This window comes from Sinocyclocheilus grahami, unplaced genomic scaffold (genome assembly GCF_001515645.1).
Source record: "Sinocyclocheilus grahami isolate Dianchi unplaced genomic scaffold, SAMN03320097.WGS_v1.1 scaffold37.1, whole genome shotgun sequence".
NCBI lineage: Eukaryota > Metazoa > Chordata > Actinopteri > Cypriniformes > Cyprinidae > Sinocyclocheilus > Sinocyclocheilus grahami.
Genome location: NW_015505216.1, coordinates 2309332 through 2329662, shown reverse-complemented (window position 1 = coordinate 2329662; position 20331 = coordinate 2309332). Strand labels below are relative to the sequence as shown.

The 20331-nt window shown below is 38.3% G+C and overlaps 1 protein-coding gene and 1 long non-coding RNA gene across 2 annotated transcripts in view; both read left to right on the top strand.

Moving 5' to 3' along the window:
- micall2a (mical-like 2a) overlaps positions 1–7687 on the top strand; it is a 13257-nt gene extending 5570 nt beyond the window's left edge. Inside the window, exons 6-15 of the mRNA XM_016267409.1 lie at positions 665–914; positions 1209–1287; positions 2129–2197; positions 2767–2846; positions 2954–3077; positions 3999–4101; positions 4866–4939; positions 6342–6456; positions 6588–6634; positions 6751–7687. Coding sequence (XP_016122895.1) covers positions 665–914; positions 1209–1287; positions 2129–2197; positions 2767–2846; positions 2954–3077; positions 3999–4101; positions 4866–4939; positions 6342–6456; positions 6588–6634; positions 6751–6833 — 1024 coding nt within the window. The 3' untranslated portion in view covers positions 6834–7687. The remainder of the gene's footprint in view (positions 1–664; positions 915–1208; positions 1288–2128; positions 2198–2766; positions 2847–2953; positions 3078–3998; positions 4102–4865; positions 4940–6341; positions 6457–6587; positions 6635–6750) is intronic.
- Positions 650–2292, top strand: LOC107581698 (uncharacterized). The gene is made up of 6 exons (XR_001608856.1): positions 650–873; positions 1209–1287; positions 1429–1618; positions 1852–2012; positions 2129–2197; positions 2273–2292. It is a non-coding gene; the product is annotated as an uncharacterized lncRNA (long non-coding RNA).
- Positions 7688–20331: the final 12644 nt, after the last annotated feature.

Genomic DNA, 20331 nt, shown 5'->3' with positions numbered 1-20331 from the left:
GGGGGAGGGAATACAGAAATCTTAGTGACCCCAAACTTTTAAACAGTGTACAGCTGGTGCATCAAGTGTATGTAAATATACTGGGTAATGGAATCTTCACTGTCATCAACCTCAGTGTGAATAGGGTTGAACAACTGTAAGATCACATGTAAACAATTTTAATTTTAGAGCATTTCCTAAGGCAGCACCACCTAAAGAAAAACCTCTTTTTAAAGCCAAATGAAATATTATGCTTTTTACATGCACTGGTCAATTTGGAGATTTTGGGCTATTTTGCCTCCGTAACGTGAATAGTGGAAAGAAAAGTAACAATTACAATAAGTTTCTATAAAGGCTGTTTCAAATTAATTTTTTCTCATGCACTGAGCCAAACATTCCCACTTCAGTAGCACTTGCATACACCAGACTTTCCTTTTTTTTTTTTTTTTACAGAGAGGTTCACATGTCAATTCCATTTTGTTCCTAAAAAAATATTGCTGTGACAGCATTTTCTGATTTATGATAAAGTGAAAGGAGGTGTCCAAAACCTCCTCGGTGAAACCTTCAACACTACATATTACATTCTATTGTCATCACTTACAAATGACGACAATAGAAGAAATATAAATGTATGATCATAGTGCGAATGCTTAATGTATTTGATGTTTGTTACCATCTCTCCCAGGCTAAAAATCAGATGCACTTCTGCTGAAGTCTCTAGCTGGAGGCAGGACTTACACGGACGAGTTGCAACGGGAAGGAGCTCCTATCAGGCCACTTCAACCAGCCCTGCTATCAGCAGTAGAGGCATGAACTCCAAAGAATCCCTCTACCTCAGTGCCATCAGCAAGGAGCACAGCAGACCTCCATCCCAGCTGCTTTCTACTGCCAAAGGTGGTGTTCACTCGCAGATGACCTTTGCTTGCATGGATTGTGTTAGTTTTTTTTAAAAATGCTTTCTAAAGGTCGCATGGGAAATATTACCATAAACATACTCAGTAAGTAGCCGCTGAGAATATACACAGGAAAGAAGTTAAATTAAGCCACGGGCCAGCATCCATTGTTTTTCATGTAGCCCACAGGAATAAGATTGAATCTGAAGACTGATTTCCACCCTGTAGTATTTTTGTCTTTTCTATTTGACAGCATGGCTTCAAATGGCATAATATGAGAATGTGTGGCTTGTGCTTTTTGTTTGCTGTAATTTTCTTCTCTTCTCTCGGCTTCAGCCAAAGATGTTCAGAGCTGTGATGCCCCAACTGACTGGAGATCAAAGCCAAAGGCAGCTCCAAATGGACCAAGACTCAAGTAAGTTCGATCAGCCTAGTTATCCCTAATGCTTTCTAATCCACACGAGGGGAAGCAGGCAGAGTCACTCGGGTGTGAGCTGCAATGACTCTTCAGAGCTGGAGTACTGACAGTGGGGCCTTTCATGTATCCATCCTCTAGCCGGCGGATGCCTCCTGCCTCCCCCATAGTGTTTGACTGCCTCAGAGTGCATCCTCTCACTCTATCCCCAGTCCTCACCAGTCCCAAGGAGTGCTGTGCCTAAACCAACCTCCCCTGAAATGCTATGCTCTTACTTTGAGTTCCTCAGATGATCGTTCTTTTAGCTTTGTTTGCACCTACTGTATATAAGGTGAGGGCCTGCTTACTGTATGTTGGTTTTAAATGATGCTTTTGCGTCTTTTGAATGTTGTAAATGTGAACTATAATATACTGTTTTGCAACAAAATGCAGTGTTTCTACTTCAAAATGTTATGTTTAATTCATTGTTATTTGCCGTTGCTCTGTAAGTTTGCTAGCAATTTCTGAGTGAAAACTGTTTCACCACCAATTTTCAGTGTAGTAAGGTTAGTTTGCTTTTGATAGATTTCCAGATAATGCCAAGGATATCCCGTTGACTTCTGGAAAAAACGAAAGTGACCATTGTTTGACAGCACAAAATGCTTCAGCCTCCATATCAGACAACTCTTGTTGCTCCATCAATGTTGCCCCGAAACCCAGAAGGGAACAGCAGCAGGGTACCTGTGGTAAGCTGGTCTCATCACTATTAAGAGCAAACTTGTTTCTCAAATACCAAATGCTGACTGAAGTTTACCCGCCTTTTTCACCTACTCTTTTCAAATTGGACCATGTCCATCACCAGGTTCCTCTGCCCCTCTCCAGCCATTCAGTCCTGTTGTCTTATGTTTGGGAGAGACCTGTGGTGTGCAGGGTAAGTCCAGGCCACATCATCAGTTGTATCATGGGAGGATTTGCATTTATGATGATCTTATTCTTCTGTCCATAGGTTCTAAACCTGACTGTTTCAGATGATCGTTCTTTTAGCTTTGTTTGCACCTACTGTATATAAGGTGAGGGCCTGCTTACTGTATGTTGGTTTTAAATTATGCTTTTGCGTCTTTTGAATGTTGTAAATGTGAACTATAATATACAAAATGCAGTGTTTCTACTTCAAAATGTTATGTTTAATTCAATGTTATTTGCCGTTGCTCTGTAAGTTTGCTAGCAATTTCTGAGTGAAAACTGTTTCACCACCAATTTTCAGTGTAGTAAGGTTAGTTTGCTTTTGATAGATTTCCAGATAATGCCAAGGATATCCCGTTGACTTCTGGAAAAAACGAAAGTGACCATTGTTTGACAGCACAAAATGCTTCAGCCTCCATATCAGACAACTCTTGTTGCTCCATCAATGTTTTTTTATTAATATTATGAACTAATTATTTGAAACCTCTTGCATGTTTGTCCACATTTAGCCTTCAGCTTTTCATATACTCTAAAAAGCAGTATTTATCACTTTAGGTTGCGACAATGGAAATATTTCATCTACAAATGGCTTGCTGCATCAAACAAAGTTGCCTACTGTGAGTTATTGCAAAAGCTTATCTCGAATATATAATCTCAGGAATAATTTTCTAAATTAAAGATGTCCTACCCATGGTTTTCATGGTTACATTATTTGACTTTTCAGATGAAGCCTTGCTACATCACACCAGATCAGATCTCAAAAGAGTTGCAGGACATTGAGAACAAGCTGTACGATCTGGAGAACGAAGGGGTGGAGTTGGAGAGGAGGCTTCGCATTTATGAAGAAGGTTTGAGATTAGATGTTAGAGTAGTAATAGCAGCATTCAATATTTCTCCAAGTTGAAGTCTGAATTGAATTTTAAAGGTCCAAAATTGTTTTCAAAGTTGTTTAGGACAAAAGCTTGTTGGGACATCAGATGTTCCAATTCGAGATCCATTTGCAGTTGTGTGTTGGGGGGGTGTAAGACCGCATGTAGCAGCCCCGTGTATATGTGTGTGTGTGTGGTTCATTGAGTTCCGTGATTCGTGCACTCATTCCAAACCTGTTAGCCGAGCCCATCCACCTGGGAATCGGAATTCGGATGTAGCCTTTAGGGGAAGACTGTGGCCAATAAAGGGCTCTCGATTCCAGCTGCCAGGGCCAAATGAGGCGAGGCGCAGGGGAAGCTCCCTCTCCTCCTTGAGGGATGCTGGGATGGAAATGGAGAAGCGGCGGTGGCCTGCAATGAGGGGCTGCTAGCTGAATGGGGCAAGGGCACTTGATTGGCTCTTTTCAAGGTCACCATGGCACAGTAATATCCTCTCCAGACTCGCTGCTCCAGTCACCTGTCCTGATGCTAGCAGCCGGTGGGATTTCATAGAACCTGACTGCCTCTCGGTCCCACCAAAACCGAAACCACCACCTGATGAAAATAAGTTTGTGTGTGTGCGCGCGCGCGCGTGTGATTGTACTTGTATGTTTTTTTTTTTTGTTTTTTTTTTGTACCACCTCAAGGCAATGTCAATGGAAAACATGCTTTTTAGACCGCATTACAGTGCTCTATTAGGAAACAAATAGAATTCAGTCATAGCTCAAATAGAAGTTGAAAGTGAGTATTTGGAGATGCCCGTCTCCAGAGCACTTTAAATTGTGGCTCGAGGTGGAGTGTCTCTTATGGATGGGACAGTTAGGACCTTGGTGTCCTTAGTGACATTGGACTGTTTTGCAGAGGGTCATGGGGACCTGCTGATGGATCCCTTGATGGTGGACTGGTTTAACCTGATTCGGAAAAAACAAAGCTACATACGGAGGGAATCGGAGTTGATGTACATGTAAGTGATCCCCGTACTCAGCAACTACTGTTTCTCTCTTTTTGTCTAGCTGCTATTTCTGGATGCAAACATTTTCAGAATGCTTAAAGGGATAGTTCACCCAAATATGAAAATTCGGTCATTTAATTACTCGGCCTCATGTCGTTCCAAACCCATAAGACCTCCATTCATCTTCGGAAAACAAATTAAGATATTGTTGAAGAAATCCAAGAGCTCTCTGACCCTCCCGTAGATGGCAATGTAATTACCACGATCAAGGTCCAGAAACGTAGAAAGGACATCGTTAAAATCCATGTGACATCAGGGCTTCAACCGTAATTTTGCGAAGTTATGAGAACACTTTTTGTGCACAAAGAAAACAACGCGGAGGAGACAGATTGTTGAATAAAGTCGTTATTTTTGTTTTCTTTGCGTACAAAGTGTTCCCGTAGCTTTGTATAATTACGGTTGAACCCCTGATGTCACATGGATTATTTTACAGATCTCCTTGCTATGTTTCTGGACCTTGAACGTGGTAGTTCCCTTGCTGTCTATGGGAGGGTCAGAGAGCTCTGGGAATTCATCAAAAATATCTTAATTTGTGTTCCGAAGATGAACAAAGGTTTTTAGAACAACATGAGGGTGAGTAATTAATGACAGAATTTTCATTTTTGGGTGAACTATCACTTTAATATTAAAACAAAATATGCAATGGCGAAAAATAGCCATTGTACCTAGATGTTCGCTCTTAAAACGGTCCTTACAGCAGTCTCGATCTCTTTCAGAGCAAGAACACAAGATCTGGAGGAGCAGCAGCCTGGAGTCGAAGGAGAGCTCAGGAGATTGATCAATAAACCAGGTAAAAATTAGCCAGGGTTACTAGTGTAGTATCAATATCGCTCACCTTTTTTCCCATTAGAGATAGACCGATTGTTTTAGAGGAAGAGATCAATAGCTATGTTTCCTGTTTTTATGCGCATTTTGTAGTATCGCATAAGAAATAAGTGACGGAGATGCAAAATTTAGAATGAAAATCCCTTAATTCGCAAAAAGTTTACACCCGCTTAAGGTGGTTTTTGACTTGTGTGAAAAGAGTTAATGCGAAGAATGGGACATTGAAATGCATCTGCCAAATAAATATGACCGCACTATGGGAGGGCATAACCTGACTAAACCAGCGGACCGATCTCGTTGCACAGCATCTGAAATGTTATGGTTATTCTGAAATGCCTTAGCAAAGTCTGTTGTCAAAGTACTTCTTTATAACTGCCTCCCTCTGAAAGCATTGACCGCATTTATTTCGTCTGCTCTCTCTGGGGCGCAAGTAATTTATTATAGCCTATATAAAAATTATTATATTCAGTGGCTTCTCCTACTTTTGTTATTGATATTTATTGCCAGTTTATCAGAAAGTTACTTTTTTTTTTTTTTTTTTTTTTTTTTTTTTTTTTATTTTTCTTATTTTTTAAATCTTTTTTTATTTTTTTTTTTTTTTAAAAAAAAAAAAAAAAAGGTATTTTTTTTATTTGGGCTAGTTATATAAATTTTCGGGCTACCAAAATCTGAAGTATAAAAATTATTATATTCAGTGGCTTCTCCTACTTTTGTTATTGATATTTATTGCCAGTTTATCAGAAAGTTACTTTTTTTTTTTCTTCTTTGATTTGTCGGATGAAAATGGTACTGATTCGCAAACGTTTTATGCATAAGTTAAATTTGCAACTTTGGATGGAAACCCAGCTAATGTCTATAAAATGAATTTTTTCCGAGATGAATCTTTCAGTGCAAATGTTGCCTTTTCTAAATGGAAAAAAGTTTCTAAAGTGAAATTGTAGGGCATGATTTGTTTAAAGATTTTTCTTTTAATTTATTTAAAAAAAAAAAAACTTATTCTACAAATTGCAATAAGCAGCTTTTTGTTTTTGCCTTGTGGGGTATATCTTTACTCTTTTGGTTGCTATGGTAAGTCTGCATTTAGAAATTGGCACCAATTATAAATGAAGCTTATTCTTAGATCTCTTGTGACGCATGGAAGCAATTCTCGGACATGTCCGTGCTTCAAATCATCAGTAATGATTTTAATAATTAGGCATTGTGATTTAACAGGATGTGTGAAGTGATGCAAAGTGAAATTGAAAAATGTCAACTTTGAATCCTATTCTATAATAAAGGGTAAATGTAATAGAGGTATTAGTTCATTTTGCACTTGTACTCTTTATAACAGCTGAGGAAAAGCCATAAAATGTGTGTTTGCATATTAGAACATGTCAAGACTTTGGATGAGAAGAAGAGGGAAACCGAGCTATTGAACAGACTGATGAAGATAGTGAATGACAGGAACGCCATTGTTGAAGGGCTGGAGGAGGACAGGATAAGGTAAGTCCTGAGGAAACCACACCACCTTTCACTCTCCATGTCAAATACCATACTTTTAAATGTGGTCAATTTTCACTTGCATGCAAAATTTGCGAAAGCACATTTGTGAATGTAATGTGTCACATTTTAAGGGAGGAGGAGGAAGATCAACAGTTGAATGAGATGATGCAAAGACTGGGTGAGAAGTTGTCATTTTTATCTTGTTCTTTGCTGCTTCAAGCTGAGCGTAGACTTGACATTTTTAACTTTTAACATTCCTTCGAACTGTCTTTTTTCTTTTTTTTCTTGATGCAGGTCTTCCGAAGTTTAAAAACAAACGCAAGTCGTCCTTCTCAAAGTTATTTAGACGGAGAAGTAAAAAAGCTTCAATGGGATAGTGAACTTGAGAGCTGCTGGAGTGAAGTGATCCAGAAGTTCTGCTGTAGCGTGTTGAAGTCCAGATTTCTCCAGGTGACATTAGATGGTTTAAAAATAAGTGGGATTAGTATAACAATTATGCCAGGTGATTCAGTGAGTTAGAGTTCTTGGAGCAAAATAATGTTCCGTTTAAACACTTTTCTTTTGTAGTTATTTTCACTTCTTATTTGATTTAAGCTAATACTAGTTCTGTTCATTTGCTTTAAGTTTTCAACATATTGGTCCTATATGCTTCTTTTGCCTTTTCTTTAAATGCGTGGGCTAGTTTGAATAATTGTTCAAAAATATTTCTTTTATTGTCGTCTTCCACCCCCTCACTTGTTCAGACATAAACCATAACTTATATTAGCAGATAAACAAACAGATGCCCAAGGCTGGCTGAAACGCGCTACTTGACTGTGATCCAAAAATCTGTGTAGAATCTTAATTTAACCCTAACCCCCTAAAAAAATGATAAGAATTGACTTGCTAAATCTAGAGGTCTTGAAGACGCAGTGCTTGCAGTGACCTGAAGGGGGCACTATGAGCTCACATGCATTTGCACAGGCAGAGTTTTCCGTTCTTATTTTATATTCCTGAGAATGCTAAATCAAGCTGGAGATTAGACGGCAGAGGATCTTGTGTGCTGGAAAGGCATGGATTATTGGTTTTATTCTCTCTTTTTTTTTTAAGCCCTCTAACCTAGTTCAATTAAAAGTGTCCCTCATTTAACTTTATCTAAGAAATATAGTCTGTTCAAAGGTGTCTTTTACATGGTGTTTAAATATGACTTAACTGTTTGAAAAACCTACAGAATGAATGTTTTAAGAAGTTTTAAAAGTTCTCTTGAGAGAGCAGAGGATCTTGTGTGCTGGAAAGGCATGGATTATTGGTTTTATTCTCTTTTTTTTTTAAGCCCTCTAACCTAGTTCAATTAAAAGTGTCCCTCATTTAACTTTATCTAAGAAATATAGTCTGTTCAAAGGTGTCTTTTACATGGTGTTTAAATATGACTTAACTGTTTGAAAAACCTACAGAATGAATGTTTTAAGAAGTTTTAAAAGTTCTCTTGAGAGATGCTTACAAATGGATGTGCTTATTTATTGTATAACCTATTTGACTTTTAAAATGAGTTCTTTAATAAATCTTAATGAAGTTTCTTATGTGCCCTAAACTATTCCAGAGCTTTATTGTAGTTTTATTTACATCAGCTGTCTTCATGCTCGATTCTCTCAGATGCGTGCATGTGAATTGTGAAACCCAAAAACGTTAAATGGAAAAGCCCATTTATGCCGAAATGGTCACAATAACCGAAATGCCCGGTTTATCCCAAACTTCCAGTCGGTTTCCTTCTCGTTCGCAGCTCGTAATTGTTGTCCCCATCATCGCTCGTGCTGTAAAACGGCCGTTTACACAGCCATCATTTAATATGGATTTTAGTAAAATGCGTTAAAATAATTTACTCGCATTTAATATCATGCCACTGCTTACAGGCCATCCATCCCCAATTTAAGATGCATGAAATTGTGATCATGAACTTGGAACACCGTCTCTCTCTAGCCGAGGAGGATATTGGTGCAGAACGCCACGCGTGATGCGGGTGACAGTCGAGACTGAATACGTGTGATATTAGAGTTAATTAAAGCTTTGCGCCCCATCTCCTGCAAATGCTCGCACTCCTGCAATTAAGAATCAAAGGCGAGGGCTTAGTGTCAGGGGGGTGTCTAATACATGGTTTTAACAGGAATGGGACCTGATTTGCCCAGCTCCTAGCGACAAGCATTAACAACAGCCTCAAATTAGGCGTACATTAATATTCATAAGTAAAACAATTCGTCCTGTGAATGGCTGATGAAATGAAATTCTCTGGCGTCCACGCCGCCCGTGTCCATCAAAAGATGCCATTACTGATCAAGTGCTTAATGTATATGAGCCGTCTGATGAAATTGAAGGGATAAAGGATGGTGGGGTTCGACTTGTTTGGTATTTCAAAACCTCAAATGCACCCTCGCTAACCTCACGCATGCGCACGCTTGTATGTCTTTCAGTACATAACTGAATGGCATTTACGTATTTGCTTGATCAAGGCCAGCTAAGCGCAGGTCACTAACACAATGGATTTGAAAATGGAGTGTACTTTAGCGGGTTTTTTTTGTGTGTGTGTTTTCAGTGGAAAGTGTGCTAATGCGACGCACACGGGTGGCATCGCAAGCTTTCAGTGTAATGCAACGCGGTTTAATTGTTTAATTAAAAGCATACATTACACACTTATCTGACGTGCGGTTTATTATAAAGGTCAAACTCTGCTTGTCCAGTGGCGGCCACTGCGCTGAGCTGTTTGCTCTCTTCCTGTGTGTGTGCGAGTGTTGCAGATATGGTGCTAGCGCTTCTGCCACTAGCCTGTAATTATGATCCTCAAGGTAATTTTATCAGCCTCATTAGCTCTGATGAGTAAACTAGAAGCGTGCTTCTAATTTATTAGCCATCCAGACTGGAGCCCTGGCTCTCATCAGACGGATCATAATATTTGTATAGGGGAGCTGACGTATTCAGTGTATCATCCGTCCTCAGGAAAGATTTGGAATTAGTAATTGCATTCTAAATGCTGGCCCTGCTTGGATAGCTCCGTTTGGTCTAGAGCAGTGGTTCTCAACCTTTTTGACTCAAAGGCCCCCTGTAAGGTTTTTTTATAACTGCTTCTGTATTGGCAAGGCTGTTTTTTATTAGACTTTTTAAAAACATCGTAGGAGTGGCCGTATATTAAAATAATTGTATACATTTCCAAGTCCAGAGGTTATAATGCTCTTTATAGTTTACAATAGTTTTTCTAGTCCTTTTGCAATTGAGTTTAAATTATTTAACTCCCAAAATAGCAATTTCCCCAATCAAATTATTTTAGAGCTTGACATAACTAAAAGAATTAGTAATGCTTTACGATAAGGTTCCATTTCTTAACATTAAGGGCTTGTTTGTTTGTTTTAAATTAAAGCATTAGCTAAATGAACATGAATTAACAATTAAAGGTTTTATTAATCTTAATGTTGATTTCCGCATTTAATACGTTATTGAAATCAAAAGTTGCATCTGTTAATTTAATAGACCTGAGCTGACATGAACAATAAACGGTTGTATTTTTATTCATTAAATTAGCAAAGATAATGTAACAAATGTTGATTATTAATTAAATTATTACATTAAATTGAACCTACTTGTAAAGTTTCTGAAAAATATTCATTAAAAATAAAAAAATCAGTAACTTCGAGGTATTATTAATTTTCATGACTTTACACATCTAAAAAATCATACCTTTTTAAAATTCCTCTTATGTCGCAGTTTTCTAAGACTATGGGAATCCTGGTTCGTAAATTAGCAATGACAGTTAAAGGCACATGTACCATTTTTTAAAAATTAAAATATCCAAAAACCACTAGAACAGTGTTATATATTTTGCTGATGTGTGTACTTGCATTATCTCAAATGTTTCGAAGAATGTTTAAATCCAGAGAAATAAGCCATTTTAACTAGTGACACGGACGTGTCCATAGTGTCATTGTGTCGCCTGCCAATGACGTTATACACCCTCGATTTCCAGTTGTTTTGTAGAAAACATGGAAACACCAAAGATGCTTTAATATGCTATGCATTTTATTAGACTGGTGAAGACCGCACAGAGTAGCATTATAACCGAACGTTCAAATGTATCTAGTATGATAAAATGGCGCTGCTTACTTTCGCTGCTTTCCAGAAGGAGCAGAAGCAGTAGACTGTGGCATAATAAAAGCTCCGCTGCTTTCGAGCCGTGTGTTGCGCTCGTTCAGCTGCCTCGTTTTGCTTCGACGGCTTTCCGCCTCACTCTGCGTCATACTACGACGTTAACAAATCTTTAATACATTAGCTCATCCATGAACATGATTTCTGCCCGAGTCCCGTCGGATTGCGTCGGCTGTGAGGATGAAGACCACAACTCCCATGATTCCACACTCAGTGTCATCAAACTATGCCTTTGTTTCTTTTTGTTTTGAATACGCGCCCTCTAGTGGCTAAAAATTACATTGTGCCTTTAAGTGAATTAATTAAAATAAGAAATCCATGAGCTTACGTGTTGATGTATAGCTTATTTTAAATCTTTTGTAGTCTTTTAAGCCATTTTGTGGTGTGCTGAGACCCCCTAGTGGGTCCCGGACCCTCATTGAAAACTAAACTGATTTCCACTGATGTACTTGTGCCCTACCCAACCCTCCCAATTTTTATGTTTTCTTTTAGAAAATGTGTATATAAAAAGCTGCTCTTCTGATCACACCGTAAACTCCAATTACCCACCCCAAAATTATTTTTCACAGGGAAAATTAATTTGGTCTCTGTGTCATTTGGTGTGTTTAAAGAGAGGGGGTAATGTGCTCACAATTTCACTGTGCGAACATTTGCATTGAGGGGAAAATATGCACGCTGGCTACCGGGAATGAGATGGAAAGTGCATGACTAGGAGACTTGACAAGTGCAGCTTTTCATCCATCTCAAATGAATAATTTTCCCTTCCCTTAAACATCCCTAATCCAAGCATGTTATCAGTGCCAATGCAGGATTCTGCCCGACTCTGCTCAGCGGCAAGGCAACTTTTGCTTCTTTACATGTTCGGAAGAGCTCCTGCTCCTTACACTGGCACAGAGACCCGCCGCTTTATCCTTTCGGCTGGTTTTGTGGAACGGGCCCCACAACAGAAGTGATACATATGGAAACTCTTCACAAATGCCAAAGTCTCTTTTCACCCCCAATCTGAGCTGGCTCACTAGATGTCCTGCATTGGCACACAACTCCTGACAGAGATATCACAGCGCTGCACTGAACAGAAAAAGTGTCATTTCATCTTGTATCACATGTTCAGCAAATGCAAGAACATTTTCGGCATCTGCGTTTTGACGTGAGCCTGTTGAAGTAAGCAGCTGGAATCCGTTGATGTGCATTAAGTTCAAGATCTCAGCATGGGTGCTCTCTCCTGTGATGATTTGCAGTGAACAAATGCTTTGATGCTGTACAATTGAATTGCTGTTGAAATCCCATGGCAAGATCTGTGATGGGTAATGAGACGGTTGACGTTTTTAATAACCACAACGCTCACTGCACATTAACCTCGTTTCCAGGTAACTTTCGGATGCCACAACATCTTGTCTTAAAACGCTAGAGGAAGATTCTAATTTGTCATTTAGTGACATTTTAAGCCTTTTAACTGAACCCAGACAGGGATTTACAGTTCCCTCCCAAGAAAAAATAATTTTGTCCTCTTCGTAGGAAAATGAGGGGAGAGATTAATGGTGAACATGCTGTGTTGGAAGTAAGAGAATTATGCACATTTCAATGCTTAAAGGGGTCATGTGATGCTGCTAAAAAGAACATTATTTTGTGTATTTGGTGTAATGAAATGTGTTTATGCGGTTTAAGGTTAAAAAAACACATTTTCCACGTACTGTACATTATTGTTTCTCTATGCCCCGCCTTTCTGAAACGTGATGATTTTTACAAAGCTCATCGGTCTGAAAAGTGAGGTGTGCTGTGATTGGTCAGCTATCCAGTGCGTTGTGATTGGCCAAATTCCTCAAAAGTGTGACGGAAATGTTACACCCCTTACCATACTGTGATGCCCTGTCCCGGTGCGATGAGACAAAAACAATAAAACCCATTATAAACGAGGCATTTGTTGCATCCAGTGGGGACATAATTACGGATTATAATGACTTATACTGTCTTTTTACACTTTGCGTTGCATCGCGCCGTGTAAACATAACCATGTCTGCATTTGTGATCAGCGAAATGACAAACAACAAGCGCTACTCTACACTGCTCAAAACTCGCGTTTGAATCATCAGTGGCAAATCCTTTTAAATATAAAAAAAACGTACTTACAGTCTGTGAGTCAGAACAGCCAGCATTGTAGTCTACTCTACCAGGATCAGGAAACAGTCCTCCATAAAATGTGCTGCACGCATCTGAATATTTGGGTTGAACTGTTCTGGAACAGTGTTGTAAATACAACTTAACCACTGATTTCTAGTCGTGTCCTCTTTTGGAAGGCCAAACAAAGTAGTTTCGCTTTCACAACGAAACACACAGCGTCTTCACAACATGGCGGCAGTGGCAGCAACAAAGTTATGCCTTTCTTTGCTTGAATATTTGGGCGGCGTTATGCAAATCTTCCCACACAGTGACGTAGACATGTGGGGGTGTGTTCGAACGAGGTGTTTTAGGAGGGCGTGGACAAGTCTTAACTTTTATAAGGAATATCTCTTTGGGTTTGAGACTTTAGTCTTTGTTTGTGAATAGATAAGATCCCTAAAGTTGCAGTTTATAACAAGACAGGAAAACTTGAAATCGCATCATATGACCCCTTTTAAGGTATATAATTTTAAGCACAAACTAAGTCTTGTGGTGTCTAGTTGTACGGAGTAACATTGCATTATGCTACCAAATGGCTTTTCGTTACTGCAAAAATGGTCTTATTTTTTGTCTCTGTCTGGCTTTTTTAAATACTATTTATTTTACAAACCATTTATTAGGAGTTCAAGCACGTAGTGCTGAAACCCTATTGTAATTGTTAGGATTTTTATTATTATTATTATTATTATTCCCTAAAACTGATCATGCAGCCCAAACCGTAAGGCCTAGAGAGCTGAAACTTGGTCAGATTGTAGTAGTCCGGCCTTCTTGTCAGATCCAAAGACTCACCGCAATCGGCCAATAGGGGACGCTACAGCGATCAAAAACGCAAAAGCCCTCATAACTCCTACACCGCTTGTCGTAGACTCGATTGTCTTATATCATTGGATTCCTTGAATGATATATCAAAACAAAATGGCTATCTCCGATTTCATTTCCATCTATAAAAAATTCCGCCATTTTGAATTTTGTCAGAAACCTACTTTTGCAGTAAATATAAAAAATATAAAAAAAAAGAATTTCAACTCCCCGTCACTTAGGGACGCAAAAAAGACTATATGCAACCGTTGGTCCGATTGACTTGAAAATTGGTATGCAGTGTCTTCGTTCAAAGGGGCACAAGTGTCTTTGAGGACATTCGCGTATCTCAAAAAACATGGCCGCCATTGGCCAAAGAAATTTAGGCACCTATTGGACAAGGTTAACGGAGGTCGATCAGAACAAAACTCGGTGGACATGTTCGACTCATGGCTCTAAAGGTCTGTAAAAATTTTGAAAGAAAACGGCCACTAGTTGGCGCTAACAAGCTTTTTTGGCTCCGTAATCATGTGGTGTTTCACAAATCCACACAATATGCATATACTGCTCATAATGCACAACTTTGCCTCAAGAACCATTGTTGTCAGTCAAATCATTCATTAATTATTCACAAATATGTTCAACCTACTTTTGCGAACTAGTCCTAGGTTTTTCGCTCAATCTCGATCAAACCACTGCAGCGATATTCTCTGGACTCTTTAGATCAATAATTATCAAAAAATATATATATTTTGTCCTTTGGTTACTTATAACGGGGTCATTTAGAAAAGGAATGTGGCCAGATATACACAAGCCTATAACAAAACAACTCAAAACTCTATGAAACTTGGTGAAAACATGTGCCAGATGACTCTTAACAAACATGCAAAGTTTTATGGAGATCGGACCATAGGTGGCGCTATAACAGTTGAAAAGGCCTCAAATTCATTATTTGTATAGAAAATGACCTAATTATAGAACATGTACATATATTCACAAAAACACAGGATCTTCATATCACATGATAGACCTCCTTATTTTGAACAACTTTGCCTCTTGGACCAATGCTGTCAATCAAATCCTTCATTAAATATTCTCAATTATGTTATAAACCTACTTTTGCAAACTAGTCCTAGGTTTTTCGCTCAGTCTCGATCAAACCACTGCAGTAATATTCTCTGGACTCTCTAGCTCAATAATTATCAAAAAAAAAAAAATGTTGTCCTTTGGTTAGCTATAATTAGGTCATTTTAAAAGGGGCGTGGCCAAATATACCCAAAAGTTTATAAAACCTAAACAAAAACTCAACTTTACGAAACTTAGTGACAACATATGACAGAAGACACTTAAGCATGCAAAGGTTCATACACATCTGACCATAGGTGGCGCTATAACAGTTAAAACAGCCTAAAGAAACAGTATTTCTGTAGTAAATGACCTCAAATTGCAATAACATGTTCATATATTCACTTATACACTGTATCTTTATGTCATGTGATAGATCTTCTCATTCTGAATAATTTTACCTCTGGCACCAATGCTGTCAATCAAACTGTTCAAGTATTTGACATCATTTAAAAAACCTACTTTTGTGAACTACTCAGTTTTTAACTCAATCTAATCAGTGCAGTAATATTCTCTTGACTCTCTAGGTCAATAATTATCGAAAAAATGTTGAACATTTGCATTTGGACCACTATAAACCGGTAATTTTTTTTATATGTTCTTTTATATTGTGTACCCAAAGGCCTAAAATCGTAAAAGAAAGCCCACAATGTCTCTCAAAACTGTGTAAAATGATGCATAATTTCATTTTAAACAAGCATGCAAAATTTAAGAGAGATTGTGCAAAAAATAACATTATAATAGTTATAAAGGTTAAACACAGTGTTGTATGAGAAATGCATTTTATAACCACTAGATGGCAGTGGAAGACCACTAATGGAATTAAACACATTGGCATTAAAATGCACTTAAACAGTACTGTTCATAGGTTTGATTGATTTATGCTTAGACAGTATAAAATCACTGTTATAACATTTAAAATCACATTTAGTCATAGTTAACCATTTTGTTCATACAGACATATTAGTTTTTACAATTATGCCAAATTAATGATTACAGTGAAACCTGAAAATGACATATAAACTCCTAAAAAGAGACGACTTGCAATAAGTATTGTCACCTATCATTTGTCAAATATCTATATCTGCAACAAAATGTGTGTGAATTTATGTCTGTGTGTGTGTGTCTGTGTGTGCGCGTGCGCAAGTATGCTTAAGTATTAGTAGTTTAACCATTTAATTTCTGTGTGTCTGTGAGCCTATTCTCCATTTTGGATGTGTTTTACTGTCAGCCATACATCCAGGTTGGCCTAGACCCCAAAATAGACCACCTTAAATGCCTTTATGTGCTTGAATCCCGGTGTCACGAATTCGGTCCATGGACTTCCGTTTATTCACCACCAGATATCACCCTTTCCTTTACATTGACTCTCGCACAACACAAACTGTTGCATAGCACCTACATATCTCATCATTCATTGCAAGGTTTGCACACTGCACTGACTGCACTCATTGTACACAGCTGTTTCTTATCACCTCACTCACTATATAACACCCACTCAAACCACCATTCTCTACTGAGTATTGTTTAGCCCAGGGATCCTCAAATCTGGCCCACGAGATCCACTTTCCTGCAGAGTTTAGCTCTAACCCTAATCAAACACACCTGAGCATGCTAATCAATGTCTTCAGGATCATTAGAAAATCACAGGTAGCTGAGTTTGATCAGGGATGGAGCTAAACTCTGCTGCACATTGGACCTCCAGGGCAAGATTTGAGGAACACTGGTTTAGCCTGTACCCCTTTCCGAGTCTCTGTGTTTTCCTTGTTTAGCCTGTACCCCTTTCCGAGTCTCCGTGTTTTCCTTGTTTTGCCTTGCCTGTTTCTGCGGTATCTGATCTTTGCCTGTTTTCCTGGATTTTTCCCTCTCGTCTCGCCCCTGTGATTCTGTCTGCCGATCGGTGACCTACGCTAGCCCTAGGACTATTCTTGTGTTTTGCCCGCCATATACCTGTTTGCCATTGTTTGACCCTGCCGGTTTACCATGTCTCTTTAATAAAAGCTTGCAGATGGATCCACATGTCTCACGTCTCGTCAGCCCCATTAAACCCGGTCATTGCTGCTTGCAGCTATATTTATTTATTTATTTATTTTTTAGCAACCTGCAATTTTATTAAGTGTTATTACAGAAATTGTAAAAAATGCAGTACACTCTTAAAAATAAAGGTGCTTCACGATGCCATAGAAGAACCTTTTTCTCTAAATGGTTCCATAAAGAACCTTTAACATATGAAGAACCTTTCTGTTTCACAAAAGGTTCTTTGTGGCGAAAGAAGGTTCTTCAGATTATAAAAAGGTAAGAAAGAGATGGTTCTTTAAAGAACCTTTGACTGAATGGTTCTTTGTGGAACCAAAAATGGTTCTTCTATGGCATTGCTTGAAGAACCTTTTGAAGCACCTTTATTTTTAAGAGTATACAGTAGAAGTGTTTGGGACAAGTGTATAAGAATTCCTTATAAATTGTATATGTATTCCACAGATGTTCAAATTCAACTCAAATTTGACTCTTCTGTGTTACCATTTAGCTTTTAGATGAAATGGTCTTTTGAATCATAAAATATTCATTGAGTCGGGTTTGTCCAGATGTTTCACTGGTGCCATATTAAAATGATCTAAGTGATAATCACAATTTTGTTACAGATGTATAATAAAAACATCAGTTCAGGGGAGAAATCTGCAATGAAATGAATCACTTTACATCTTATTAAAATTAATGGTCGGCATGTATGTAGTCACAGATTTGTTAGTGGAGGTCATGGGGGGGAAAAATTTATTTGTGCTAAATAAATAAAAGTAGGCTGACAAATCGATTTATCGCATCCAAAATAAGTTTGTGTTTTACGTGATGTGAGTACTGTATATATTTGTATGTGTGTAAATCCGCATACATATTTACATTTATGTATGATTTATTATATATAAATTACATATTTCTTAAATATCTGTATTTATATATACATTTAAATATACAGTACACACCTTATGTAAAGAGACTTTTTTCTTTGGTTGTGGTTGATCATAATTAATCGATTTGACAGCCCTTAAATTAAGAATTTAACCGCTTTACCAATAAATTAGTTTTAGGGGCCTTGATTCACAAGTTGAGTAGTCTATGGAGTGTGTATGCATTTTTATGTACATATTCAGAAAAATTCCAAATTGACCTCAAAACTTTATTTTAGTGGTCAGTGCCAAAGAATCACATACAGTAGAATGTTCAATGTGTTCAATATGTTCATACATAGCTGTATGCATTTTTTTTTAATCAATAAAATCCATCGAATATTTTGCTATTGTATTTGAAGAATCAAACCCTATTCACAATGTATTCTAGGGGTTAACATTTCACGGAGAAGTGTGTGTGTCTGTCTTCTGGTGCTGATAACGCAAGGCCATTGAGTGTTTTGCATGGGATTGTGTGTGTGTGTGTGTGTGTGTGTGGTCATGCTTCCGTCTGTTTGATGGCCGCTGTGCGGTGGAGACTGTGCTGTCTTTTCTCTCTGTTGGCTGGCTGCTTTTGATGCGCTACCTCTCTTATCTTGAGCCTGGCAAGGTTAATGAAGTGCTAGCACTCTTGGAGGAAGTAAAAATGAACTGACTAGCAGAGACCAGAGGAAGCTTGGAGATGAAACGCACATCTTGGAGCGGCTCTAAGTGGCAATTTTGGTGAATTACTGAGACAATGAGAGGAGGAACGTCGTCATCTTAGACACAACGACACTGGGTATCAGGAATGGTCGATTGGATCTCTTTAAACCTGGCTCATGTGGAATTACATTAGCATTTTAGCCTTGCTGGTAATATGATCTGTCACACCTCTCCAGCAGCCAGTGGTGGTGGGAAGAATGCTGTTTTTCTGATATTGACAACCCACTCCTTCGTTTTCTGGATTTTAGGCTGTGTATAGGCTTTTAGGCTGCCTAATTGATTGTGTGGGCTGAAATGTTCTGGAGTAAACACAGTGGCATTGTTTTGTGTTTTGACTGATCAACTTTAAGGGAGCACTTCGAGGGCTGAATGAAGTGTTATCAATGTTGGTAACTAAAATGGTAGCACTTTTCAAAATGTTCTATTTGTTAACGAACTAAGAATGAACAACACTTCTACAGCGTTTATTAATCTTAATGGTAATTTCAACATTTACTAATATATTAAGTATTTGCTAACATTATGCACTGTAAACTAAAATGATTTAACGATGATTAATTAACATTAACACATTAACAGACTAATGAATGTAAAAACAATGACATACAGTGTCTATTTTTATTTTATTTTTACTCTTTGTAAAACTGTTCTAGACCAGCTAAAATAGAATTTAGCTAGTCATGTGATTTCAACATGGCAGCCCCCATTAGATGACCCACTCCATGTAAAACTAAACTCTTGATATGATTGATATTCATCTTTTGAACTACAGCTTGCTTTAGGTGTATGGGTTTTTTATTTTACTTTTTTTTTTGAGAAAAATGAGTGCACCGTTTAAACTATATAAAGCAGTTCAAGCATTTTTTTATTTTTTAGACTGCCGTGTCTTGTTCACTGTGCACATTTTTGACTTTGCCACCATGTGTTCCTCAAAGTCACTTCAGGAAAATTTACCGTATGCCTCCGAGCTTGGCCCTTGGGTGCTGCTTGCTTAAAACAGAAATGGCTCATAATATGAGATTAATAGAAGGAAACTGTGTGCTAATACTTTGTTGCCCACAGCTCCCCCCTCCCCGTCCTTTCCATTTCCAATATTCTAATGTCCCTCCGCATCTATGTGCACTAATAGGTAAACATGAATCTGGAAGGTCTACATTCCAATGAATTAGCATATAAATGACTTCATCTTATACAAATAGAGCCCTTTTGCCCATAAGTCCCAGTGCTAAGCAAAAGATTGTGTATGTAAAATATGTCCGGGGAAAATGTAAATTAATCTGTCCCACTCATCGTTCAGTCTAATGAGAAAATGGTTTTACCTTTAACCCGACTTTTCTATTTCCAACAGCTCACTGACATCACTTTCACCGATACGCACCGTAATTGTTTCAAGCAAGCTGTCAATAATAAGCAGGTACCAAGCTTGAATAGAAGAAGCAAGCAAAAGCTTTAGCATCGTGTTTCCATTGCATACTTTCGGAGCTGTCACAGTCGTGCCATTCTTCTGCTTATGAATATATGGATGTTAATAGTCTCCGACACACTAACATTCATACCGTGCCGGCCGTCTCATTTAGCTTTTTCACACTCACGGTTGTAATTAAACCCACACTTTTTACATGAATTTTAGCTATTTGTTACATAGCTAGAGAAGAGGCTTATCGAATTGGGTCAGCTAATTAAGCAATTAGCTTATTTCAGCTCAGTACTGACACTTTGCTAATCTAGGCCATTGTGTTCAGTGATATGCCAACACTGAGGCAGTGTTAGTCTCTACCACAGCATACCCTCTCGCTGGGAAGGGCTTTTGAAAGCCTTTCCTCCGCCATCAGCTCGCACTTTGAATGACTACACACATCCTTCCACGTTAATACTCACATTTCTCATGCAAATCCCTGGAATTGAATAGGTTGTTTATTGTGCGCTTCATATATTGAGACATTCACGCGGTGTTGTTGGAGTGTTTGCTTTCGACATTTTT